The sequence below is a fragment of the Electrophorus electricus genome, chromosome 1 (assembly GCF_013358815.1).
Source record: "Electrophorus electricus isolate fEleEle1 chromosome 1, fEleEle1.pri, whole genome shotgun sequence".
Taxonomy (NCBI): Eukaryota; Metazoa; Chordata; class Actinopteri; order Gymnotiformes; family Gymnotidae; genus Electrophorus; species Electrophorus electricus.
The window spans coordinates 22,648,684-22,673,374 of NC_049535.1; the positions used below are offsets into that span (position 1 = coordinate 22,648,684).

The window sequence follows — 24,691 nt, forward strand, 5'->3', positions numbered from 1 at the left end:
TAATTCTTGGATTGTTCCACAACAATAGACCATTGTGTGTGTGTGTGTGTACATGTGTGTGTGTGTAAGTGCGTGTGTGGCCATTGGCATGTTCTCTTGTTGTGGCTTCAGGTTGCTCAAAGCATTGTCATAGAATTAAGTGCAAAACCCAGACCATCCCACATCAATAACAGTGTCTGTGTGAGCTGCCCAGTTTAACCCTCTTGCTGGTGATTGGCTAAACAGTGATGTGGGTCCCTCCGAAAGCAAGGAAACAACCAGTCAGCCAGAGGGCCGAGCTGCAAAGTACCCAATTAAATCTGCCCAACAGATCTGCCGTCTCCCCTATATGTTCTGCGGCATGAAGGCAGATCGCCCTGAGTGAACATATGCAGTGACATGCAGCTGTAATGGACTACACTCCTGCTGTACTGTAGAGGCCGATACTGCCCTGGAGGAATGTGCTGAGGCCACATGATAAATTCAGCTCCAGTCACACCCTGTGTTCCCTTGTTTACTACCCTTACACCACAGCATAAAAACACACGTTGAATTAACACCTATATATGAGTAGAGGAATCCAGACAGTAGCTTTCGTTTGACATAGCTGGTGAAAAAAGGCTAATACAGTGTCTATATTTTTTTATTTCTTAATAGAAGCAGCACTCTTTTTTTTAACAACAACAAAAAAAGGTGGGAAATTTGTTGCAAAGTGCATGGAATAAAAAGCTAGTGATTGCTGATGTTACAAGAAACTACTCCTCTATAAACAGGAACTGATGGGGCTCATCTAAAGATGCACGCGCAATGATAAATGTGTCTCTTCGCTGGCCCGGCATCGCAGGTGTAAATGAAATCCCATTTTTCCTTCCCCATTCCTCAGCCCATTCAGCCCGACCTGAGGCTTATCTCAGCTGCCAGTGTGCCATGATGAATGGCAGATTCGTCCACCGAGCCCCTGGTGCAGCAGCGGCACACGCCCAGCACAAGGGGACAGGCGGTGTCGGGCGTGCACGCCCAGCACAAATCCGCGAGCTTCAGGGGTGGTCGGTAGCAGACGCTGCTTTGGCACATGCTGAGAATTTTAAAATCCCTCTCAAGTCGTCTCATTCGCTTTTGTTTGCCAAACTCATTTGGTGAGAGAGTCGCTGGCAAAGCGTAATTAATGGGACTTCCTCGAGTGGTCAGTGTGTGATGATGGGTGCATGTTAATACGAGCCGGCCGGGTGTGCATGTTTTTTCTACTCGTTAGCCAACATGTCGTCTTCTTCGCCCTGCAGATCCCAGCATTCCTAATGTTCAGGTGACACGGCTGACGCTGATGTGTGTTCAGGCTCCTGGACCCATTACCATGGACTTAACAGGTACAAAAGCCCCAACATCATATATCCCATCAGCTTGAGTGGCTGCATTCTGCTGGTCTTCTTACCTAATAACTCATTTGTGTGTATAATACATATTCACAGTTCATAATTGATCATTACATTGATAACAGACAGAAGATAAGTGCTTCATAGTGAGCAAGGAAAGCCATTTTCCACATGATCAAAGGATTCTAACATTACTAAACCACTAAGTTGCATGCACTTACTTATTGCCTTTTTTGGTTTGGCCTGCAAACATTTTGCACGCAGACTGCCTTTGCAACAGCACGCATGCCAGAGGCTCATTTGTGCAGAGGATGTGGTGTGGTGCATCGCTCTGCCACTGCCCTGATCGAGTCCTCCAGTCACAGGCAGAGAGGGCGTGTTCTTAGCTGACACTATTGACAGAAGCCCGGCAGCTTCACAGCGCATTCTAACAAGCTTTCCACCTCCTCGAGAGGGATGATGTCATTCCTCATGAGGTGGGCCAATCGCAGGCCAGCAGCCTGCGCGGGGGCGGAGATCCACACTATGAATCAATCATCCACTGCCATGGGGCTCCTTTTGGCCTGCCAGGACTAAGATGGGGCCAAGGGGTGCATGAGGGTTCGGTCCCCCTTCAGAGTGAGGTTCTGCAAATGCTCTGGTCCCTTAACCGGCTCTGTAGTCTTCCTTTGCATTACAAGGGATTGCTGGGAAAGGTCACCTGGTTGCTAAGCAATAGAATAGTCCCATGGAGTTGAAGTCTAGCATTCTGAAAAGAGAAACCCCTCTTGGCAGTCAAATCGCTTACACAACACAAGGCGTTTTTGCCCCAGCAAAGAGCTGCTGAGCGGTGGCGGTAGATACCAGTAGAGATTTCAGCTCTTTTAACCTTTAAGAGTGAAAAACCAGAAGTGAGTTTGTGGTTGGAGCTGGTGCAATGGTTATGCAGGAAAGCATTTCCATCACAGTAAGCCATGTTATGCACCCAACTTCCCTTTCTGCTTAACTGCCACTCTTGCATCAGAGCTTAAGATCATAAATTTAGTACACCCACAGAGGTGTGAGGCACGACAGAACAGTTCATCTTCTACCAGGGGAAGCTAACACTTCCTTATCTGGCTCATGTGTGTGCATGTATCATTTTTGGCATTGTCACTGTTTATGGAGATGGGAGATTTTATCATATCAAAAGTGTCGGCATGCATATGCATCCTCGGAAAAGCCACTTATGCAAAAATGGGTGTGCTCCCTTGCGGAATTGCCACCTGTATGGGGTGCTGCACAGTCGGCAAATTGGGAGTGTCGTTTTAAGTGGCAGGGGGTAATGTCTGCCACTGTCTGGGGTTAGGTGGGGGAGAGGGGCAAAATTATAGAACGGAACCTCCAGGCTTTTGATGGAAGTGGCGACTTGGTATCCAGGCTGTCGTTGGGTCATGGAAAAGATCTGATCACGCTTTGGGCTTTACGGATCAACATCACACCAAGAGCGGTTCAACTCTGCTGATATCTGGATCAGGCCATGTCTGTTCGGCTCTTAATTGAATTCTTGGAGCAAGCCCGCATCTGAGCATCTGAATATTTCAGCGGCTCGGCCCCGATTCATAGCACGATAATAAGGCCAGGACTCCTCTGGGAGGTCGCCTGACTCTCCATCTCTACTGCTCCAAATACATTTTTACTCAGTCTATGTTCCAGCAGTCATTGTAGTGAGTCTCTCCTCTAAGTCTAATCTCCAGTGCCAGCTGGGCACGTTTCCTGTGATATGCATCAGTCCTGTCTCTGCATCTCTCCTAACCGCATGGCATCATGCTCAGAGGAGAATTGTGATCGCTGTGTAGATTTGCAGTAGGCTGATGAGTAGCAGCAGAAGGAACCTATTATCCCAGGCTCTGGATGCTTTGCTTTCTTCAGGATGCATAGCAAAGGAAGGACTTTTACATGTATATCTTTTTGGGTCACGACTTTGAATATGAGAGACCCAATCTGAAATCAGTTCACAGAGGTCATTTGGCAGTTATATAAAAGTCATATGAAATTAAAATAGATGGTCCCATTGGACTGTGGTAGTTCACCAGTGTATTTACTCACATACCTTACGCCTACAATCACTGGCCACTTTATTAGGTACACCAGTCTGTCTATTTAGGCGCATTTTACAGTTTGGTTGCAAACTGTACCCTCTTTTCAGTTACCCAATTCATCAATGGTCAATTGCTGACCACTGCTGACTGAAGATGATTTGCATGGCAGATCATTGTCAACCATAGATATATTAGACTAATGTATTTGTCTACGTTCTCAACACAGAAGTGGGAGGGGCATGGGAGGGGCATGTTAGGGGCATGATAGTGGGTGTGATGCTGTGTAGGTGCAGCAGAACTGGGAGTTTTCAAACATGTCAGAGTGACTGCCACCCACATAGTATCTAGTCAACAGCTGTCCTGAGGTGATAACTAGCCCCCCTGAAAATGTAACTAATGTATTATAAACATATTGATTCAGAAAACTGTTGTACTACCACACATCTGTACAGTGTTGCAAACTATCTAATCGAAGCTGGATGGAGGGGGTTACGCAAATAAATTTTTCAACAACAGAGAGCATTTGCCAAGGCTTCTTGTGCAACTATCTGTTTCTTTGTTATTAATGAAGAAGGTATGAGTGTGCTGCAGAAGTGAAGAGGGGTGACTTGTCTTTACTATATGAGAGAGGTAGAGAAACAGAGAGAGAAAAACACACAGAGAATCACAGGAAGAAAAGCAGTGCTGGGCAGTGGCCCTCACCCTCCGCTTTCTTCTAGCTGGCGGTTTCTCCTCCAGACTGCAGCAAAAGCTCCACTACTCTCTGCAGATAAAAAACATTTCCCCGAGGCATGATGAGAGAGGAAAAGAGAGACAGGGGGATTTTTGTTGCTGCTCTTCTAAAGCTGGCAACCTCCAGTTGATGTTTGCGTTTCCAGAGAACAGGCACATAAGATGCTGCACTGTGACCCATTTTATACCCCAATAAAGAGATGCTACCCACCTAGACCCCACCTGTTCTGGGGTCTTATTCTGGTCGACTTGCCCGAGAAGCGAATTGAGAAGCACCTATCAAATGTGCTTCTGTAAGGTGTTATGCAAATGGATCTGCTATGCTTGCTCTGATCTGGCTTTGGCTTTGAAGCTGAGACTCTTTGTAGCTGCAGCGGGTAAACTTGTGAGTCTGTGCTCACCTCCTGAGGCAGTCGGGAGGGAATTCATCTGAGGCTTAGGAAAATAAAAAATGAACATGCCAGAACCCATTTATATTAAAATATGTTGGCATGATGAGCCATTTACTTCATAGATCTCTTATTGATCCTTTAAGCACGCCAGATAAGATCAATAATCCTCTTGTTAAAATAAGTGGATTTTATGTGTCTATGTGTGTAGTTCAGTATCGTGCATGGAGATTATGGGTCAGGCAGTCTGTGTGCATCCACACGGAAGAGGGATTGCAGATAATGGTGAAGTGAAGCCACTGCAAGATCTTCCACATGGGTTATTACCACCAAATCACGCAAATGCACAGGATATAAGAGTCACACCAAAATAAAATTAGAATTGTATATGGTAATTAGGTTAGCCTTTTTTACACAGCAGCCCTGGCCCACCGTGCTCATTGTGTTCCTGCACTCCCTTTTATCTTTCTCCTCCCTCTGATTTCTAGTCCATCTTGGCTCTCTAGAATCCATTATAAAGCACTTAGGGCAAATTTGAGAGATAAAATGATAACATAGCAGTTGCTCCTCTTTAAAGTAGGCTTTTTACAGTGAACCCAGCTGGCCTGTGAGACAGAGAAGGCTAACACAGAAACACTACTATGATTCTGATTTCTGCTTCTTCTTTTTTTGGCCGGACTACTAGATGTGGAGCTGAGACATGGTAAAGTAATGGCCGCTGTTGTTAAATTGTGTTTTGATGCAGGTGACCTCGAGGCTTTGAAGAAACAGAATTTCACCATGAAGGAGGGTGTAGACTACAGGGTGAAGATCCACTTTAAGGTGAAGTATGACTTAGCAAAAGTAAAGGAAACCCATCTTATTGGTGACCAAGATGCTCCATTTTTTGATTAACACCACTGTTGTAGCTTATGACTACTGATTTTATATTCTTTTTCAATTAGTATTGCTAATATGCAAGGTGGAAATGGTAGAGCCAGAGAATATATTGGTTGGGTCAGTGTACTTTATCCTTTAAAGAATTTCTTAGTCATTACACTACTTGACATCCAGTAGTCCTTTCCAGAATAGAAAAAGTTCACAGCAGGGAGCATGGGTTGATGGAAAACAGTGAGTTTATTTCCTTCTTTTGATTGTTTGGTCCCAAAGGCAAGCGATGTGCCATGTATGCATAAACACAAAGATGCTTTCCCAAGCATATATTCACTAAAAAAACAACCACCTTAAATATTTTCATAAACATTTATGTCAAAATTGAGGTCAGCTTTATTTGTTTTGGTTTTATTTTTAAAATGAAAGTTTTTAAAAGTATTTAGTCTGAAAGGTTATTTTTGTTATGTTTGAAAAGTTACTGTGTAGTATCTGCCAGTGATGGATTCTGTATTCTTTTGATTCCAAGGTATAACAAAGGCTAGCTCATAACCCCTGGGCAGGACAGAGCAGATAAGCCCCCAAAAAAACTAAATAAATACATTTTTGACATATTAAAGTATACACAACCATCACCAGGAAGTCAAACCTCAGTACTATTGATGGAATTTAGATTTGCAGGGACAAGCCAAAGAGCCCTACAGGTTTCCAGAATGCTGCTACTGTCGCCACCTGGTGTCTGGTGGCTGGGTTTAACATGCGTGATCAAGCCTGAAAATGAAGGCAGAATCTTAAGGTAATAACATTCATTGTACTGCATGTCTCCGCCTCTATTTGCTCTCATCAGGTCAATAGGGAAATTGTGTCTGGGCTGAAGTACGTTCATTTGACCTACAGGAAAGGACTTCGAGGTAAGGACAGCTACTGCCATGCATTTAAATGCACTGGGGAAATTCGGTCAGGGACTAACCCTCCTACTATTGATAGAATGATATTCCTTGCTGGATCTGGTTCAGCAGAGCAATCAGAATTTACAGTTTTACTGTTGTTGTTGTTGTTGTTGCATTTCTAAAACATGTACATTTCTGGTCTCATCTGCCATGTGGCCAAATATTTTTTCAGTCAGCATACTCACTTCCTCATACCTGAGTGCAGCATAGATATTGCCCTAGATCAGCTGTCACTAGCCCTGGTCCTGGACATGAACCTAGATCAGCTGTCACTAGCCCTGGTCCTGGACATGAACCTAGATCAGCTGTCACTAGCCCTGGTCCTGGACATGAACCTAGATCAGCTGTCACTAGCCCTGGTCCTGGACATGAACCTAGATCAGCTGTCACTAGCCCTGGTCCTGGACATGAACCTAGATCAGCTGTCACTAGCCCTGGTCCTGGACACGAACCTAGATCATCTGTCACTAGCCCTGGTCCTGGACACGAACCTAGATCAGCTGTCACTAGCCCTGGTCCTGGACACGAACCTAGATCAGCTGTCACTAGCCCTGGTCCTGGACACGAACCTAGATCAGCTGTCACTAGCCCTGGTCCTGGACACGAACCTTTTGGCTGAGTTCAGTTCTTCCCTTTATCTCACACCTGATCCAGTGAGTCAAGGTTTTGAGCAGGCAGTAAACCCTTCCCTATGTGCTATACAGAACACCAAATAAATAAGCCCTAAAACTGCAAACATCCATGCCACCAAAAACAAGCTCCGTTCCATGCACTGTGGATTTCTTTTTTCAGTGGATAAAGCCGTATACATGGTGGGCAGCTACGGGCCAAGGGTGGAGGAACACGAGTTCATTACACCTGTGGAGGAGGCCCCCAAGGGCCTGATCGTCCGTGGAATCTATCACATCAAATCCTACTTCACGGATGACGACAAGACGGACCACCTGTCCTGGGAGTGGAACCTGCAAATCAAGAAGGACTGGGACAACACCGAGTAAAACAGTGCGCTCTCTGTCCCACATGCACCTGCGCCGCTGTCACCACCTTGCGGGACCTGCTGCACATAGGGAAGGTGCACAGAGAGGGTTTTAGGTTCGGCTTGTTTGTGGAATGGGGTTGGGTTCATGAATGGATCTTTTGTTACTATGCGAGGGTAAAATTGATGCAAATATACAGTACTTACATTTTAGGACCATGGAATTGTAGGCACTAAAGTATATACAATGAATTGCAGGTTATTAGATAAGACTTATTTCCTAAAGAACATGTTATCGGCTGTATACACAACAGACGAAATTCCTCGTGCCTGTGCTCTCAGGCTAGTTTGTGTTTTGAATTGTAAATGTATGTATTATGATGTCTGTATTCTTGAGATGCATTTAAAGTTGCTTCCGGAGCTCGCGATCCGAACGGTGCATGCCCGAGTTTGATCCGACCATGCAGTGGCTGTTCTCCCGTGCTGACTCTGCATTCAGACCGTCATGAAAGGCTGATGGGGTTTCACAGAGGTGACACCCGTGTTGACCTAGCCACAAGGGACCTGTGCTAAGTGTTTTCCGTATTCCAGAGCATTTCGAATTGTGTACAGATAACACCAAATGCCCTCCTTTCCAGAGCTCGAGACATTTTTGATATGGTTGTCTGCTTCTACAGCGTTCCTTCTTTGCTGTTTTAGCTTTGATATTAGAGCTTTTCACATATCTTTACCAAGATGATATATATACATATATATTTAAAAAATCAAATTCAACATCTTGTATGTTTGCTAAACCCATGAAGTGAACACATGCCTCCATTCTGGTCTCTGGCTTCTTCTTTTGACTAATAGTCATGTGCCAAGCTGTGAACTAGTGTGTGGAAAATTTAATGATGTGATTCCAGAAAGCAATGTTTGGAGAAATGCTTTTTTTTGTTTAAATAAAAGATGTAAAATGTTATAGATTATGCATAAAGTGCATGTGTAATGATATGAAGCTCTTACAGGTGAAATTCATGCTATTTTCTTTTCAAGCACCCATTCACCAATACGTGGGGGTGGAAGAGGCACAAAGAAACAAAGTCTTAACTGCTGAATGTCTTCTGTATCTTGGAAAGAGTCTTGATAACTGTGATCCAGTCAAACCTTGAGTTGTCTGCCAAAAATTACCCTGTTTAAAAGAAACCCCATGAAATATTTCCCATATTATGTTTTCCTAAAATGAATATTGTGATTATGTAATTATTTTCATAACTAGATGTGATTACGTAATTATTTTCATAACAGTGATCCTAAATATCGCGGTACACTGCATGTTACCGAGCGTTTGTTTTTGCCTTTCTTTGTTTTGTTGTGCTATGGACGGCCTTGTCATAGTTTTCCATTCTTACCTGTCAAAACCTGAATCAAAACGGTAAGGGACGGCAGAAGTCTGATCTTCAGCTTGTGATTCATTGACTAAAATATAGCCTAAGATTTACTGTACATCGTGCATCTTGTCTTTTTAAATAAAATCAATTAATAAAGCTTGCCTTCATACATTTTTTCCTTTGTACTTGCTGTCTGAAATGTTTGTGTGATTAATTGTATACGATATATGTGTATATATCAATGACTATATCAATCATTTTTGCGGCAGTAAAATTCGCACTTTCGATTGACAAAGGACGCAGCGTATGATGCGAAGCACTACTGAGACATAGTACTCCTGTTGTGTTTAGCGCCACCTAGTGGCCAACCTACTGCTTTCGACCTGTGAATGTTAGTGCGTAACTATCAAGTTCCATGAGACTTTTCCCGTCTAAAAAAAAAGCAAACGCTACTGCAACGAGCCTGTTGTTTTTCTCTCAGTGATTGGTTATCTGTGAGATTGTTTGAATTCAAACTCCAGTCTAATTGGTTAAATCTTGGGCGACCAATTCGACGTCACAGAACTGAAGCTCTTTTTTCTATTGAGCGAAATGGCAACTGTGTTGAGACGAGCAGCCAGGTTGGAGTTTTCTGGTACGCTTTTGAATTTCTAACTAGATTTCATTGTTTGTGCTGTTCACATACTGTCGTTTATACATTGATTTCCCCACCTAGCCAAATTGAACAGCTACAAGCGTTTGCACGAAAACTAGGACAAAGGTCAACACTCCTCTAAGAAAAATCTGTCAGAATAGCCAAGCAATAAATGACTTCAGGGATCCGAACCAGCTAACCTAGCTTGCTAACGTCGGCCAAGTGAAGTGCAAATGCTCTTACATAAAAATTAGTGCAAAGATCAGGTGTCCTCCCGGAAAATGCCGGAGTAAGTTGGCTAGGATAGCCATATTAGTCAGTTCAAGTTCGTGCAAACATGTCGCCATTATCGGCTGCTTTTTGAAGACGGGCGCAATCAATTATCAGTTATTTTCATTCAAAGCTAGCGTATCGTTGACTGTCAGGACATTTTTACCCATGTAATTTGTATTTTGTTGGCTGTATCGTGTTGGGTAATTTGCATGGTACTGTGTCTTGCATGAATACATAAACACATGTAAACATTTGGAGGATGAAATATAAACTACCAAGACATAAACGGTTGTATGACTTTGAGAAATAAAGCCATGGATAGCCAATTTAATTTAGTGCCAGATGTGGATAGGCTGTGTGTGTTCACACACGACCCATAGGTCCTGTATATCTCGTTTAGGAGTTCTGTCACTGTTCTCTGCAAGCTGTAGACATGGGAGACCCTACGCTTTGTCACACGTGGCTTTCAACGATAGACATTTATCAACTTCGTCAAAAGTAAAAGTGGACCTGGACAACAGTAATGGTACGAGCTCACCTTCTTAAAATGTAACGGTCTCGCACCATCTGTTCTGCATTGCAAATGTACTATTGCATATTATGTACATTGAAAATGTACATGCATATTAAAATTACATTAATGTATTTTTTTCTCTCTGATGTTTGTGCTTAGGCATTGCTGTAATGAAGTTTGATAATCCTCCTGTCAACAGTATGAGTCTAGACTTTCTAACCGAGTTTTCCATCAACCTGGAGAAGCTTGAGTTGGACAAGAGCTGCAGAGGAGTCATTCTGACCTCTGTAAGTCCCTTGCAGGTTTGACTACACTAGAGGATCGTACATTGGGTGTTAGGTTAATAGTTTCAGTCTTTAATTTAGTCTTGAGCTGCATGCAAAGTAAGGTCAGCCTGGAATTAGCTTGCTAAACTCACAACACAGGGCAGGCCGCACACTTTAAAAAACAATGAAAATAAATAAAAAAGAATGTAGGCAGGCTATCGTTAAGAGTATTGGAAGATTCGACCCAACTATTTATGCACTGCAAAAGGAGCAAGTCTGTCTACATGTTGCTACACTGATCTATTTACTTAAATCAGGCACAGCCAAGGATATTCTCAGCAGGCCTGGACATTATGGACATGTACGGGACGAGTCCAGAACACTGCGGGGCTTTCTGGAAGGCTGTTCAGGACATGTGGCTCAAACTGTACGGCTACAGCAAGATCACAATCGCAGCCATCAACGTGAGCGTCCTCCGAGCAGCAGAATCCTCTAGTCTTTGACCTGAGCCACTCTGTCCACCGTCACTTTGCCAGACTCAAGTTTGCTTGCTGCATACTCAATTTGACCCCCTGTGCTGTTTTTAGGGTGCCAGTCCTGCAGGGGGTTGTTTAATGGCTTTATGTTGTGACTACCGGATCATGGCTGACGATCCTCGCTACAGCATAGGCCTCAATGAAACGCAGCTCGGCATAGTGGCTCCTTTCTGGTCAGTGACGCATGCAGCCGTAATTGAAATTGCAGTATATAATAATTTTTTGGCAATTAGGCAACATTGATGCATTGTGAGGCATCACTGTGAAAGTGAAGCTCAAACTACATTGAATTTGGAATGTTTGAATGAGTTTTAATAATATTCAGTACAGTTTTTGCTTCTTTTTTTTTGCCTGTGAAAATCTATTCTATATCTATTCTATATCTATTGACTCAATACCATGTATAGCAGTGTGGAGCAGGCCCATGTGTTGGAAGAGCAGAGACAAGAACACTAGTTATGGCAAATATTAGGTCTTCAACTGGCATTGAACCAAAAACATCAAATTGAATTGTGGTGAAATTCAAGACTTCATGGTTCATCAACTTGTTTCCTAAAGAATCATTATTAAATCGAAACATTGAGGGAATAGAGATTTGTCCCCTTATTAGTACCACATGCATTGACATGTGGTGATGCCCGTTTTATATTTAGTCCTTTAACATGCTTAGAAATTTCTAATTGTTCTAATTTATACAGTGTGTTTTTATTTTATTGACTGGTGGTGCTAGTTATTTCATTGTATGTGAAATATTTCTAATATTTGCATGCCTGTTGTACCAAATAGCAAAGTATCTCTCTGACAGAACCTAGCTGTAATAATTTGTTATCTTTTGGATTCTAATTTTTAAAAATGCAGAGGCTAAACTATGTGGTGCCTGCCTCAGGTTTAAGGATACCTTGCTGAACACAGTGGGCCATAGAACAACGGAGCTATCTCTTCAGATGGGCATAATGTACCATGCTCATGAGGCTCTGAAGATCGGCCTGGTGGACCAGCTCGTACCCGAGGGCAAAGTTCTCAGCACGGCTGTGGAAACTCTGGGCACATGGTTGGCTGTCCCAGGTCAGTAAAACGCTCTTTTTCTGCTTGATTGACCGACGTGTGTGTGTGTGTGTGTGTGTGTGTGTGTTTAATGAAGTTTCACTTTTTCTACAAGTGGTCTTTTCTTGAATGTGACAGTCCGTCAGGCTAAAGTCGAAGCTGTAGTGCCGGGGAGTTGAGCCGACTGCTCGCAATGCTGTGATGTGTGCTGTCTGCAGGTCATGCCCGGGAGATAAGCAAGTCTATGATGAGGAAGCCTACAGTTGACAAGCTGCTAGCGAACAAAGAAGCTGACATTAAAAACTTTGTCAGTTTCATCACGAAAGACTCGATCCAGAAATCTCTTGGGATGTATTTGGCAGCACTGAAAAAGAAGAAGGCCTGAAGGCAGGACTAAATCACGTCCCACATTTCCTCTGCTTTCAGCTGTGTCCTGTTTAAATATGACCAGGCTCCTGTTTCTTTATGGCAGAGGTTGTGATGTTGGGTTGCACTACGTTCGTGTTGTGAATCTGACTTTTTCTGGCAAACACTGTAACAGTTATGAGATGGGTGTGTGCGCGTACATGCTTCTCCACCTCTGTTGTAGGTCTGCACAGAGGTGAGGCTCTGAAAACTGCAATAGTGTTAGTTAAGAAGATGATGGCTTGGTTTCATGTACAATTACACCATTTAATGAGTCCCCATTTAAAATCGATCAGAAAGGGCTAAAACAGCACCTTAGTTGTCCCAGGATTACCTTTGTTCTCTATTAATAATGAAAATGCATAACATTTGTTTTCTAAGGGTTGTTGTTTTTGTGCAAAAGCCTTTATTGTTCAAAGTACTTCGGATCAGCACCTTATAACTTCATATAGCTTCATAAAAAACGTTTGCACACCAACTGCTGCTGCTGATTTTTTTTTTTTCCCAAGCACCAGTTTTCATGCAGAAAGATCCACCGAGCACCTCATATTAGCTGGACCTCAACGGGGAAATGATCGCTGACAGCCAGGGCCTAAGGCACATGCGCATGGACACACACACACACACACACCAGGAACAAGATGGCACTTTACATGCAGCACACCATTACTCTGAGTTAAGCACAGTTTCTCAGCTGCAGAAGCAGTTATCACTGTGTGCACTACACACATTGAAGGTGGGGAAGTGTCTTACCCAGCTGTGGCTAAGTCCTAGAGCAGTCATGAAGTTATAGACTTGGGCTGTCTCAGGTGCTATAGCTCTCATCATGTCATTGGTGGACACAATCCTATCAGTAGGGAAAACATTTTACATAACATATGAGATGAAATGGGTGCAAGTCCAGATGGATAGTTTCAGCAATTTGACAAAAATGGCAAATCAGTATTACTATTAACTTACTCTTCATAGACCATAAAACTAAATTATGCCAGATTTCTTAGGTCCCTGTCTATGTTTTGTGTCATAACTTTTGGCATGGATGCAGTTCTGTTTCAGATTTGCCACATAACCATTCATGTTTTAACTATATAGACTAGTGAACTCATCTCAATTATTCTGGACATGTACTGCTAGAATAGTGCTTGCCTGTCATAGGGGCAGACTGTGTCTGTGGTAGTGGTGTCTGCACTATCAGGAATTAGCCAGTGGTAACTCTTGTTAGTGTACAGTCGAATTTTTGACCAGTTATTGGCTGTGATGTAACTACAGCCGGCATTGAAGTCACCCAGAAGTAAGATGTCCTGCAACACATGAAACATCATTCTCAGCTTTCTTCGTCTTTTAATGTATCCTGTGGTGCATAAGATTTCAGTTTCATAATTTAGGAATCAAATTCCTTTATAACGCTACCCCATTTAAATCATGTTAGAGCATTACATTGGTGTTCCACTGCTGTCTGGTGTAGAGGACCACGTCGTGTAGTGCATCCACCTCATGCACTGCCAGGTCTGGGGATGTGTGCTGGGGGATGAGGACGAAGTTCTGCACAACTGGAAGGATCAGACATGTAGAAATAAATTTTAGCATCAATGCATTACTTTGCTGTCATGGTACATTGTAGAAGTGTTTGGTTTTGGTTCTGTTTTTTTTTTTTTTAAATAGCAAGTGCTTTTTGGTCACAGTCTCCATTAAACAAACATTAACTTTAGTGGTGATGCATAATCACTGTAGGTAGGAACAAATAATAAACAAAGTGTAAAAATAAACAATTCATTTACAGTCAGGAGCTTTTGTCAACTGTTTTTGGTTAATTATCATTATCATTAGAGTTGTTGTCTATTAAACCAGAAAAATCACCAAGGTACATGTTAACCTGACGAAGCAGAGGAGAACATAACCACAAAGGGTTCTCGGATGAATGTATCTGTTCCACATGGTTCGCACCCATCATCATAGGTGAAGTTCTTAACTACTGATACCGTCTCCTGCCTGGTGAGCAGAAACACCTGTCAGTGTGCTCGTTATGTAGGGAGCTTGCTTATTTTGCAGGTTAAGTAGTACCTGTAGATAAACAGATATCGCTCTTTATAGGTGCTCCTGCCCAGGGGTTCACTCACAATGTGCTTGTAATTGTATGGAGAGGGATTCCTGAGCATGAGAATACAGTGTTAAATTATTGACTTTCTGAGACTTGAGTTCTCTCACAAGTGTTTTGGGTGCATTCCCACTTACTCGCTCACTTGCTCCATCAGCTTGTTGGTTGCAGACAGATCACTGTCTTTTACTTCTTGGATGAGTATGATGTCATACCTATGCACTATCTGACAAAACAAAAATACTTTGCTGTAATAGCAATTGATGACTCTGTGTGTATGATGCAAGTTCCTGATTCACTCACTTTAGTTATGATGTCAAGCAGTGTGGCATTAGATGCTTTCTTGTCCCCAAAGGATCTGATGTTAAAAGCCCCAATCAATAAGGAGCTGCTCAGATTCACAAATGCCAGCAGCAGAGCTATGGTGACTGCAGGCTTCATACTACATCAGGATAAAAAGAGGGGTCTTCAGAAAAGATGAGTCAATATGCATTCTGTAATAATGAGCTAGAAAACGACTCAGCCCCTCTACAATAAACAAACAGGCATCTTATTGAAAAGTATGCAGGGTACAACAAAAATGCACCTTCCTGACTTGAACATAAATTATACAAAAATACAAACAAATCTTTTGCAAAACAATTCAGTCACAGACTAAATTTCTTTCCTTTCCTTTGCACAGGGCATGCATGTTACATTTTGAAGAACACATTTTCCTGACAGTAAGGCCACATTTCATGAGAATGTAATTTGAGAATAAATCCACGTGGGAAAACCATAAGAACACTACCTGTTGTTGAGAACCTTCTCTTCACTTTGTCTGTGCCTTTTAGCCTGTGAAATCCCAACGGCCAAACAGAAAAGCTCTTTATATACTTATCACCTACTGGCACCTTCAGCCCACCAGCTAAAAGTGGTATCATTGTTCTGGAGGGACTTTTATTTACAAAATGGGTGGGAATGTTATGCCCTTATGCAGCTGTTAGTTCATCCAAAAAGGAGATAACTATGTGCATGTAAAGAACAAGATTGAGTAAATCACCAAGAAACATTTTTAATTTTCATAACTTCAGATAATTGGAGTATGGGAGAGTTATGGGATTGGATTTCTGGATTTGGAAACTTAAACTCTGTACTGTGTACTCTGTACTCAGAGTAGTTCAGTCCACACTAAATAACTAGGTCACAGAGAAACGATTTAGACTATGTTTGTTACTAATGGGACCAGAATGCCGAATATGACGAGAAAGAAATTAAATGACAGTTCTTTATTGATTTTTTTTCAATAGATCTAAAGATTTAAAATTTAAAGAATTAATGAATAATAGTATGGTCTGATTAATTTCCTGCTTCCACCCAGTATGTGTCTCTCGAGGACAAGAATAGATCTACAACTGAATAAAAGCTGATATCACTTTCATTTGTAAGTAGGTGTTTCATTCACCAAAGCAATTTCAAAAAAATGTTTATTTCAGTTCTTTTCCATTCCATTTTACTTTGGCAGCACAAGTGGTTTTGGACTTGTGCTGCCACAGTTCATCACACATTAACTGAAGCCTCAGTCTTCAGCATGGCTTCACCCCCCTTGTCACTTGTTATCAACCAATGCTGCACATTTCTGCTTACAGAAATTCTGGAGAGGTTGATTCTACATGACATGTGAGCCCAGAACACTCATCATTCAGCTAATCATGACTAAATGCAGGAACTAATGCATTCCATGAAACCTTATAGCATTTTATGAGTGGAAAGAACTTAAAATATATTTACCTGTATTTCCAACTGGAAGTTCAGATACTACGTAATGCAAAGGGACAAGCAGGAAAGAGTATCACTGTTGTCTCTTCCCAAACAAATATTTTTGCTGCATTTACAGTAATCACAAATGAGTACTGAATTAATTAGGATAAATGTCCCTGGAACATTGTCGCCAACGAGAGCTAACAACTAAAAATGTGTTTTCTCTATCTGCCTCTAACGCATCCAACAGAGACCCCTACTGGCCAATGATTATAGCAGTACCTTACATAACATTACACTATTCTATAAGCCAGTATGAGAATTATAACTGAAGGAATAAGATAACTGTAAATATATTCTACAGACATTCATGTCATACATATATATGATTGATATAAACCAGTGACTAATGATACTTCTTCTCTGGCCTATTGGTATATAAGTGCAGCATTTTTAATGTAAATGTTTTCCTGATGAACACAAGTTCCTATTCTTCATTGCTATTCCCAGTATGAACTGTTTGAGAGAACTGCGCTTACAAAAAGATCAAAACAAGAATGTAAAGAATGTGGTGCATTAGTTACAGATTTAGTGACTGTGACAAGTTTTTATGTATTATTATGTAAAACTTAATAGATGGGTTTTATGGGAAAATCACGCAGTAAATCCCTGCTGTGCTGTGTTGTCCTGAAATGACACTGATGCTTAATGAGAACTAATATGGAAAATCAGTAAAATCTCAGCTGAAATTACATTAAAGGATGTTGTACATGAAGTTTTCTAACTGTAGCTGTAATAGTGAAATAATAAAATTTCAGGCAAAGAGACAGCTTTAGTTGTACTTCAACATTTCTCTATCATATAGTTCACAAACAAATCGTAATAATGTTACAAGTAATGTAGCATATAGCTATAATCATTGACCAGGAGGGGCGGTGAGGCTAAACAAGACAAAGCGTTTTTAATGAGCTGTTGTTGACCAATGTATGTGAAGCATAGCATATTTGAAACTTACCGTAAATGTGACAAACAAACAAAAAAGATCATATTAGCCATTCCACTATTTGCTGGTAGTATTTACCATGCAGGGTTTTATCCTCCCATGATGGCTCCTGCTCCTCCTCATTTCCATCCTCCTCGGGTTTCTGCTGTCTTAGGTACTTACTAAAAGCTTCATCACTTTGGTCATCATCCTGGTGTACTCCTGGATCTTGGTTGTTTCATCTTGGATAGTTGCTCTGATGCTCACTAGTCTTTGGCTCATCTCCTTCTGCTTAGTGAACAGTCTCAGAGTGCTGGATTTGGGATAAATCCCTCCATGCATTGTGAGAAGTTTTCTTGATGTCTTGATGTCAGTGGCTTCTACTCCTCCTTTGGCCAGTTTATTATGCCAGTGAGGTAGCTATTGACTAGTAGAGCATATGTGTTGACAGCCAAGATCTTGTTCTTCCCATTCAGCTGACTTCTCAGGACTTGCCTTACTCTTTGTAGGTATTTGGGTGTAGATGCTTTTCTTGTGGTCTGCAGTTAACCATTCAGAGTGGGTTCCATCCATTAGCAGGTGGTTCATTTCTGCTTCACTCATTCATGGAGTGCAGTTAGCTTTCCGCATTTCTGATAGACTTCTCTCTGTGTTGCCCTTATCTTGTAGCCAAGGATCTCAAGTATCACTGTTGCTGTGGCGAATATCAGTGATGGTCACAGTAGTGATTGTCTATAGTGCTGTATTCACATTGTCCAGCTACTTGTTAAACTTGGTGCATGGACTCATTGGGTCTTGGTTCCCAGTTTCGATGGATGGATAGATGGATGGATGGATAGATAGGATGTTTTGGACAGAGCTCTTTCATAAGTTGTACAAGCAAAGGTGCTTCTGAATTTGTAGGACGAACCAATCTCTCTCTCTCTCTCTCTCTCTCTCTCTCTCTCTCTCTCTATATATATATATATATATATATATATATATATATATATATATATATATATATATATACACACATACACACACACACACACACAGACACACACATATTTACATTTACAGCATTTGGCAGACGCTCTTATCCTGTGTGGCTTACAAATGTGCTTTGTCATTTACTCACAGAATGCATCCTAGCCAGTACAGTAGGTTAGAGTCCAAGATACCATTGAATTAGAATGCTGTTGAAATACAGGATTCAATGCTGATGCCTAGACAACAATAAGTGCAATAAACAAACAACAATATATGCAATAAACAATACCCTACAATAAGTACTAGAGTTTCCATTAATCAAAAAGGAGCAGGATCAATAGTCATTTAAATATTCCACAAATGGATGGTTCTTCAGTCTGCGTTTGAAGACTGAAAGGGACTCTGCTGTTCGGACAGCCAGTGGATGTTCGTTCCACTATCTGGGAGCCAGGACAGAGAATAGTCTCGATGCTTGTCTTCCATGAGACTTGAAGCATGGTATTTCAAGATGAGCCATACTTGAGGTTCTAAGTACTCATACATGATTTTAATTCAGGAATTAATACATTTATTAAAATCTATTTCATGAAATGATTTAAACTTTTATTTCAAAATTAAATAATCAACCATACATTTATTTAATTCTAACTGCAATAATCTATTTCCTTTTTGTTTATATAATAAAGTGCCAAAAGTCCGTCCACACAAATATTAGAAATAAACGAAATGTAAAATATGTTTTGGTATCTGAAAGGGTTAAATGTCACATACGATGTTAAGTAAATAATCCAAGCGACGAGCCTACCGGAAGAGTCTGTATAGTTACCAGCGAGTTTACAGAAGTGTTAGCAACGAAGCGAAACCGCTAGGCCAGCTAATGCAGCGCAACGAGCCAAAAGAGTCAGAAACCGAATGTCTCATCTCCCTACTGGACACAAATGTACTATTTATCACAATGATACCGCTGCTTTGAACACTCTTCGAGGAAACAGAGACAAACACTCGCCAATCCTTCTACTTGTTCAAGCGTCGAAATAAAGCAGGTTACAAATTATTTCCGACCTCTCTGTGTTAAAAGCTAAAGTCGCTTCTTCCAAACAGCGCTAGCTGGCTAACTCGGTGTGGTGGCTAATTAGAAAGATAGCTTGTAGCTAAATAGACCAGTTTTCGTTTCGTTAACCATATGAACGGATTGTATGTTTAGTGAACCAAATACGTTTACTTTGGTAAAACTTTTTAGTATTATTTTAGTCTGTCACAATCAATTTCTTGAAAACCTGCTAGCTAGCCTGGCTATCTAACTTCAGCTATCTTTGTCAAGCCTAACCCTGGGTTGTGTAGTTGGTAGCTAGCTATTAGTCAACAGAACTTGATCGCTTGATAGCTAGATGGCAAGCAAACTCTCTTGCCAGTAAAGCTGAATGAGCGATATATAGCTACACTGTTTTCGGTATGGTGTAAGATGGTGCATTGGTGGCTAATGATAAAGATCCGTTAAGATTAGTCTCCTTTAGTATTCTTCATCGTGGTCCTCCTCCTGCAAACGTTTAGCATAAAAAATAATTGGTTACTACTCTGACTGCTCAGTGCGGATTGGATTCGCAGCCCTGTAATAACAAATATTGGCTGCGATATATTTATTTACATAAAAGTAAAAAAAAAAAAATCCATTCTAAGAGATATTCTCTCAGATAACTGAACGTAACTTGACCCCTGCGCTCTCAAGTCGCTCAAGATCGCTCGTTACATTTGGAATAGCCTAACCTATTTAACTTAAATGTAAAAGGAGTAAAATGATTTGAAAGCCACCCTAAACAGCGCATAACTTGAGTGCAGTTGTGTTCAGGTGTGAATGACCGACGTGGTGCCCCCCACTGCCCTCAGCGAAATCAAGCTCCGTCTCCTGTGCCAAGATGACATAGACAGCATTAAAGTACTCTGTGGTGACTGGTTCCCCATTGAGTAAGTATTCAGTCGTTCTATCTTTCTATCATAACTGAACTGTTTCCACCTTTAGTGATATATTTAGTGATATATATTGTTTTCAATCTCTTGCAGTTTTTTTCTTTTTTTCTTTAACTTTAACTCTCTTGCAATAGTTCTTATAAGCAATTGATATATGGATTTTTTTGCTGTCTGTGCTGATTTGATAACCGTAAGTTTGCTGTAATGGATCGGCAATTTTCTGTAAGTGGCTTTATTCCTCTAGGGCTCTGGTGTGTTTCCTTACCTTACCAGTTTGGTATTGACTCCTTTTTTTGTTTATTCCTAATACCACACAGGTATCCTGACTCATGGTATCATGACATCACGTCGAACAAAAAGTTTTTCTCTTTGGCTGCAACCTTCAAGGGCGGCATCGTGGGGATGATTGTGGCGGAAATAAAAGGCAGAACCAAAGTACACAAAGAGGTCAGAAGGCTTCTATGCTTACTGAGGTGGCCCATGTAGAGTGACTCATGTGGAGTTCACTAGTCATCAGCCACTACAGCCCACCAGCCAGGTGCTTGTCCATCACTCCTGCCTGATATGCAGCAGTATGCACTGGCTGTGGGAGTTTTCTGGACAGATAAGAGCTACTAAGAAAGCTACTCCTCAGTTGCTGATGGAGTGACACTAGGTCACTGCATAGGTAGTTGTTCTTGAATTGGTCACATCCTTTGGCTGACGTGCATATAAAAACTAAAAATAAGCTCAGGCAAGTTTGTATTATAAATATTCCTGTTTAAGAATACGAACAAGGACGTGTGAACTCTCCTAATGAGACTTTAAATATTGTTTCAGAGTTGTAATGTGTCTGACCAGCTTGTTTTGTTTTTTAAATTTATCATGTGGTTTTGTGCTCAGGGAGATATTTCATACCATGTTTTTGCTACTATATAGCATGTTTGCACAACACCTGAAGGCTGCACTTCAAATCATTTTAAATGGAGCACTCTGGCATGTCAAGAACCTTTTTATAGCATGTGATTAATTAGACTACGTTCTATGTGCCCTTGACTGAATTTCTCTATGCGGCAAAGGACATCCCTACCATAGATGAGTCAGGCTATGATTGAAACAATGCTGGTATAAGTTATTGTGATTCTCTCACAGTAGTCATGTTTATGACTTAAGCGGATCATGTTACATTTATGTAAAGGGTGTCTTCTGCGTGAAGTACAAGAGGTTTCTCTGTGTTGTGGCTGTTTATTCCCTGTTTGTGTTTGAGCCATTTTCTTTCTGAGAGTGAATAAAGAAGACAGTAATTCTGCTTAGCTGTTGCTGGCCATCACCTTTACTCAATGTGACTTGCTTTCTGGAAGGATGGGGACATTCTGGCCTCCAGCTTTCCTGTTGACACTCAGGTTGCATACATCCTGAGCTTAGGCGTGGTGAAGGAGTTTCGAAAACATGGAATAGGTAAGGCATGAACTTAAACGAATCCCTCTTGCAGCATTACTGTCACAATAAGCACCCCTTACGAGAGAGACTTTTTCTGCCATAACTATCAAGTTTACCTGTATGGACTGGATAATGGCCCAAAAACATCTACTACAATTTAGGCTCCCTTTTGCATGAAGTCACAGTGCTAATTGCTGCCATTCATTTGGATGAAGAGTTAATCTGGAGTCCACTCCCCAGGCTCCCTTTTGCTGGACAGTCTGAAGGACCACATCTCCACCACAGCCCAGGACCACTGCAAGGCCATCTATCTGCATGTGCTCACCACCAATCTCACAGCCATTCACTTCTACGAGAACAGAGACTTTAAGCAGCACCACTATTTGCCCTATTATTACTCCATCCGAGGAGTGCTGAAGGATGGTTTCACGTATGTCCTCTACATCAATGGCGGTCATCCTCCTTGGACAATCTAATATCCTTTCCCCCTCTTCCATGTGTATTCGTGTATGTCTCAGGCTAGAGTGTAAGTCACGTAGGGGATGGTTCCCACTTGCATGGCTGTTGGGTAACATGACCAGTAGGGAAAAGCATGTTTAGCGAGCTGGGCCGTTTTGTCTCCATTTTACCCTGACAGCAGTCAGTCTCCTGTGCTGTGATATTTTTGCAACCCGACTGCTGCTGTGCTGCTCATAGTTCATGCCGTGTGGAAAATATTCTCTCTCTCTCTCTCTCTCTCTCTCTCTCTCTCTCTCTCTCACTCACTCATGTTCTCCTTAACTCGCTCCTCACTGATTATATTCATCATATAGGGTCAGCCCTGGCCAGCCTAAGCCCGTGCTCCATTCCACAGAGGATCTACCGGCAAGCACAGAGCCTTCTGCGCAGCTTCCTGCCTTGGTCCGGCCTCTCGTCCAAGAGCGGTATTGAGTACGGCAGAACCATGTGATGGCAACCCACTCCCAGCCTTGCAGGGTATGCCCTGCTATTTCAGAGTGTGTCTGCAGCAAGTCCTGCCTACATTTTCACATATACTGTGCACCTTATGAAATATTAACATTGTTCGCCTTTTCCGTCTTTCCTTTCTGTGCACCAGGTGAAGGAGAGCTATCCCTTTCAGTCTTACCAGCTGGATACCTGAAGCCTGTTGCTGGTGATTTTACAAGAAAGCGATCTCCCATAACCCTTGTATTATATTTGTACATAATATATGCCCCTATTAATATATGCATTGTCTTTAGTACACTTCCCTCTTGATATGAATTTTCCAGTCCACATCATGCCATTTTAAGTCATTTCGCTGCTATGTAGAAAATGTTTTATGGTTTACCCACATCTTTAATATAAACAGATTTTAATGTGTGCCTGTTCTTCATAAGAGGACTAAAGAGGTTAGGAGTACTTTCTTCCAGGTGTGTTCTTCAATATGGAGTTTTTTGTGTGCATGTATCAAGCCATGTTTTGGTGGTTTATTTGCACCTTGAAGCAAAGGACCCCTCCCCCTTTTCTATATATATATATATTTTTTATTATCATTTTGTCTTATGCAACGTTTTAAGCAATTGTATTAAAAGGATGTGCACAAAGGCAGTGAATGTAGTGGTGCTGTCATGGGAGAAGTTATAGTCAAGGCCAACACCCGCCTCACCCAATGCTTAATGCTAATGTCGGTTTTCAACAGCATAGTCTTTCCCTGGTCCATCACACCCATAATATAAATGCCATGCAGTATATTTTGTTTTTACATGAGGAATAGATGAATATAAAAGATAGCCTGTACATGACATTTTTCGAAAGTGCAGTATGGTTATTCAGGGATTTGCACAAGGTGGGAAAAAAAATTAAATGCCTCTGTGTTGCAAGTAACTTTACAATATAAAAGATGAGCAAAATATCTGACACTTGGGAATTTGTTGTTGATTGTGGGCATCACTGGTCCCAAACACTAAAGGCATGCTTGAGAAAACAGGATCACTCTGGAAATTACTTTGCATTGCTGTTGACCAAGGTCTTAAAAGAAGTGTTAGAGGGGCGTTTAGTAGTGCGCGATTCTTTATATAAGAGCATAATTTAAGACAGAAGCCTGCACTGTTCATTAGACAAGAGGAAAAGCACATTCCATTTGGACAGGTACCCTTTTGTTCAGTGTATCTAGCCAACTGAAGTCCTGCTTTTTGGTGTACTTGCCATGTACGTTACATGAGGAAGATGTTTTTATTAGTAATAGTTATGATACTTTCTGATATTTCAAATGGGAACTCTTAAATTAGAAATGTAGATGCAATATATGTTCCTACTGACCCATGATGTAAATCCTGAGTTCCATTTCTCCACATTCTGAAAAGGAATGAATCCATGGCCCTGATGCTGTGGACTGGTAGAAATACAGTATGTAGGTTTTGAAATGGCTGCCACCCATTGTGTGTTCATGTGTTCCTTCTTGAAACCACTGAAAGGCAGTGGTAGCTCAGTGGTAAAGGTACTTGATTAGTAATTAGAAGGTTGCAAGCCTTGATCTAATCCCTGATCAAAACCCTTAACCCTCAGTTGCTCAAGCTGTCATAATTGTAAATTAATTTGGATTAAAATGTGTCAAGTAAATAATTATTTTAGATTTTTTTTTGTTTTGTTACAGACACTAAAGAGTGAATGTGATGTATGTTGGGAGTATTTTCGTCCCCTAAGTCGCTGAAATGCAGAATGACTGGTCTGACTGGTGTTATGGCCTATTAAGAAAAAATAATGCGTTTTGTCGTTTTAAATGTTGACACCTCTCTCTAGGTTTTAAACAGAATCTCAGCTCCTATCGTACATTTTGACTTGTGCAATAGTGCCCTCAACTGTTCAGTGAGATTTTATTGAAAAAGCTGAATGTGGAAAACACTCTTTTTGGTTTGTTTGTTTGTTTGTTTGTTTGTTTAATTGTTTTTGTTTCCCTTCTTTTGCCAGCCGTGCAACTGCAAATCTGGTTGTCTTATTTTTCCTAAATGTGTTTACAACAGTTTTGTACAAAGACTGATCTCCTAAACCCCTTAAATTCTTTCACTTGTTTACTTTAATCGTTCTTAGATTCTTCCACCCATGCAATCATACATGCTTGATTTGACTAGGCATAAAAGAGGAAATAAAGCTCTTAAATATTTTTCGTTT

The 24,691-nt window shown here is 41.3% G+C and overlaps 4 protein-coding genes across 7 annotated transcripts in view; 3 read left to right on the top strand and 1 right to left on the bottom strand.

Annotated features, from left to right (window-relative positions):
* The window catches only part of arhgdig (Rho GDP dissociation inhibitor (GDI) gamma), a 21,329-nt gene extending 12,462 nt beyond the window's left edge, over window positions 1-8,867 (top strand). For both annotated transcript variants that reach the window (XM_027002794.2, XM_027002793.2), the window contains exons 3-6: window positions 1,260-1,343; window positions 5,276-5,352; window positions 6,248-6,311; window positions 7,143-8,867. In XM_027002794.2, the coding sequence (XP_026858595.2) occupies window positions 1,260-1,343; window positions 5,276-5,352; window positions 6,248-6,311; window positions 7,143-7,348 (431 nt within the window). In that variant the 3' untranslated portion in view covers window positions 7,349-8,867. The remainder of the gene's footprint in view (window positions 1-1,259; window positions 1,344-5,275; window positions 5,353-6,247; window positions 6,312-7,142) is intronic.
* A 355-nt stretch (window positions 8,868-9,222) lies between these two features.
* On the top strand, window positions 9,223-12,846 carry eci1 (enoyl-CoA delta isomerase 1). Of its 2 annotated transcripts, none has more exons than XM_027002733.2 (7): window positions 9,223-9,330; window positions 10,004-10,129; window positions 10,277-10,404; window positions 10,701-10,847; window positions 10,971-11,092; window positions 11,806-11,984; window positions 12,182-12,846. In XM_027002733.2, exons 1-7 carry the CDS (start codon window positions 9,288-9,290, stop codon window positions 12,346-12,348), a joined length of 912 nt encoding a protein of 303 aa, XP_026858534.2. In that variant the 5' UTR covers window positions 9,223-9,287; the 3' UTR covers window positions 12,349-12,846. The 2 variants fall into 2 exon arrangements, with proteins under 2 accessions (XP_026858534.2, XP_026858536.2); XM_027002735.2 differs by lacking the exon at window positions 12,182-12,846 and adding an exon at window positions 12,102-12,179.
* Window positions 12,847-12,870: 24 nt separating this feature from the next.
* Window positions 12,871-15,893, bottom strand: dnase1 (deoxyribonuclease I). Its single transcript, XM_035524006.1, has 7 exons — window positions 14,767-15,893; window positions 14,601-14,689; window positions 14,430-14,516; window positions 14,242-14,357; window positions 13,806-13,918; window positions 13,515-13,669; window positions 12,871-13,215 (listed from the first exon to the last, which is right to left on the bottom strand). Exons 1-7 carry the CDS (start codon window positions 14,902-14,904, stop codon window positions 13,059-13,061), a joined length of 855 nt encoding a protein of 284 aa, XP_035379899.1. The 5' UTR covers window positions 14,905-15,893; the 3' UTR covers window positions 12,871-13,058.
* A 3,073-nt stretch (window positions 15,894-18,966) lies between these two features.
* nat15 (N-acetyltransferase 15 (GCN5-related, putative)) lies at window positions 18,967-24,683 on the top strand. Of its 2 annotated transcripts, none has more exons than XM_027002737.2 (7): window positions 18,967-19,200; window positions 19,994-20,119; window positions 20,440-20,569; window positions 21,463-21,559; window positions 21,782-22,016; window positions 22,334-22,516; window positions 22,638-24,683. In XM_027002737.2, exons 2-6 carry the CDS (start codon window positions 20,010-20,012, stop codon window positions 22,488-22,490), a joined length of 729 nt encoding a protein of 242 aa, XP_026858538.1. In that variant the 5' UTR covers window positions 18,967-19,200; window positions 19,994-20,009; the 3' UTR covers window positions 22,491-22,516; window positions 22,638-24,683. The 2 variants fall into 2 exon arrangements, with proteins under 2 accessions (XP_026858538.1, XP_026858537.1); XM_027002736.2 differs by having other exon boundaries at window positions 20,004-20,119.
* The last annotated feature ends 8 nt before the right edge of the window (window positions 24,684-24,691 follow it).

Coding starts and splice junctions, on each gene's coding strand:
- eci1 (XM_027002733.2), top strand. CDS start 9,288: ATGGCAACTGTGTTGAGACGAGCAGCCAGGTTGGAGTTTTCTG. Junction 10,130..10,276: donor GGACCTGGACAACAGTAATG/GTACGAGCTCAC, acceptor GTTTGTGCTTAG/GCATTGCTGTAATGAAGTTT. Junction 11,093..11,805: donor GGCATAGTGGCTCCTTTCTG/GTCAGTGACGCA, acceptor TGCCTGCCTCAG/GTTTAAGGATACCTTGCTGA.
- dnase1 (XM_035524006.1), bottom strand. CDS start 14,904: ATGAAGCCTGCAGTCACCATAGCTCTGCTGCTGGCATTTGTGAATCTG. Junction 13,919..14,241: donor GTTCTCCTCTGCTTCGTCAG/GTTAACATGTAC, acceptor TGATCCTTCCAG/TTGTGCAGAACTTCGTCCTC. Junction 13,216..13,514: donor ACAGTCTGCCCCTATGACAG/GCAAGCACTATT, acceptor CCCTACTGATAG/GATTGTGTCCACCAATGACA.
- nat15 (XM_027002737.2), top strand. CDS start 20,010: ATGACCGACGTGGTGCCCCCCACTGCCCTCAGCGAAATCAAGCTCCGT. Junction 20,120..20,439: donor GGTGACTGGTTCCCCATTGA/GTAAGTATTCAG, acceptor AATACCACACAG/GTATCCTGACTCATGGTATC. Junction 22,017..22,333: donor CATCCTCCTTGGACAATCTA/ATATCCTTTCCC, acceptor CTCGCTCCTCAC/TGATTATATTCATCATATAG.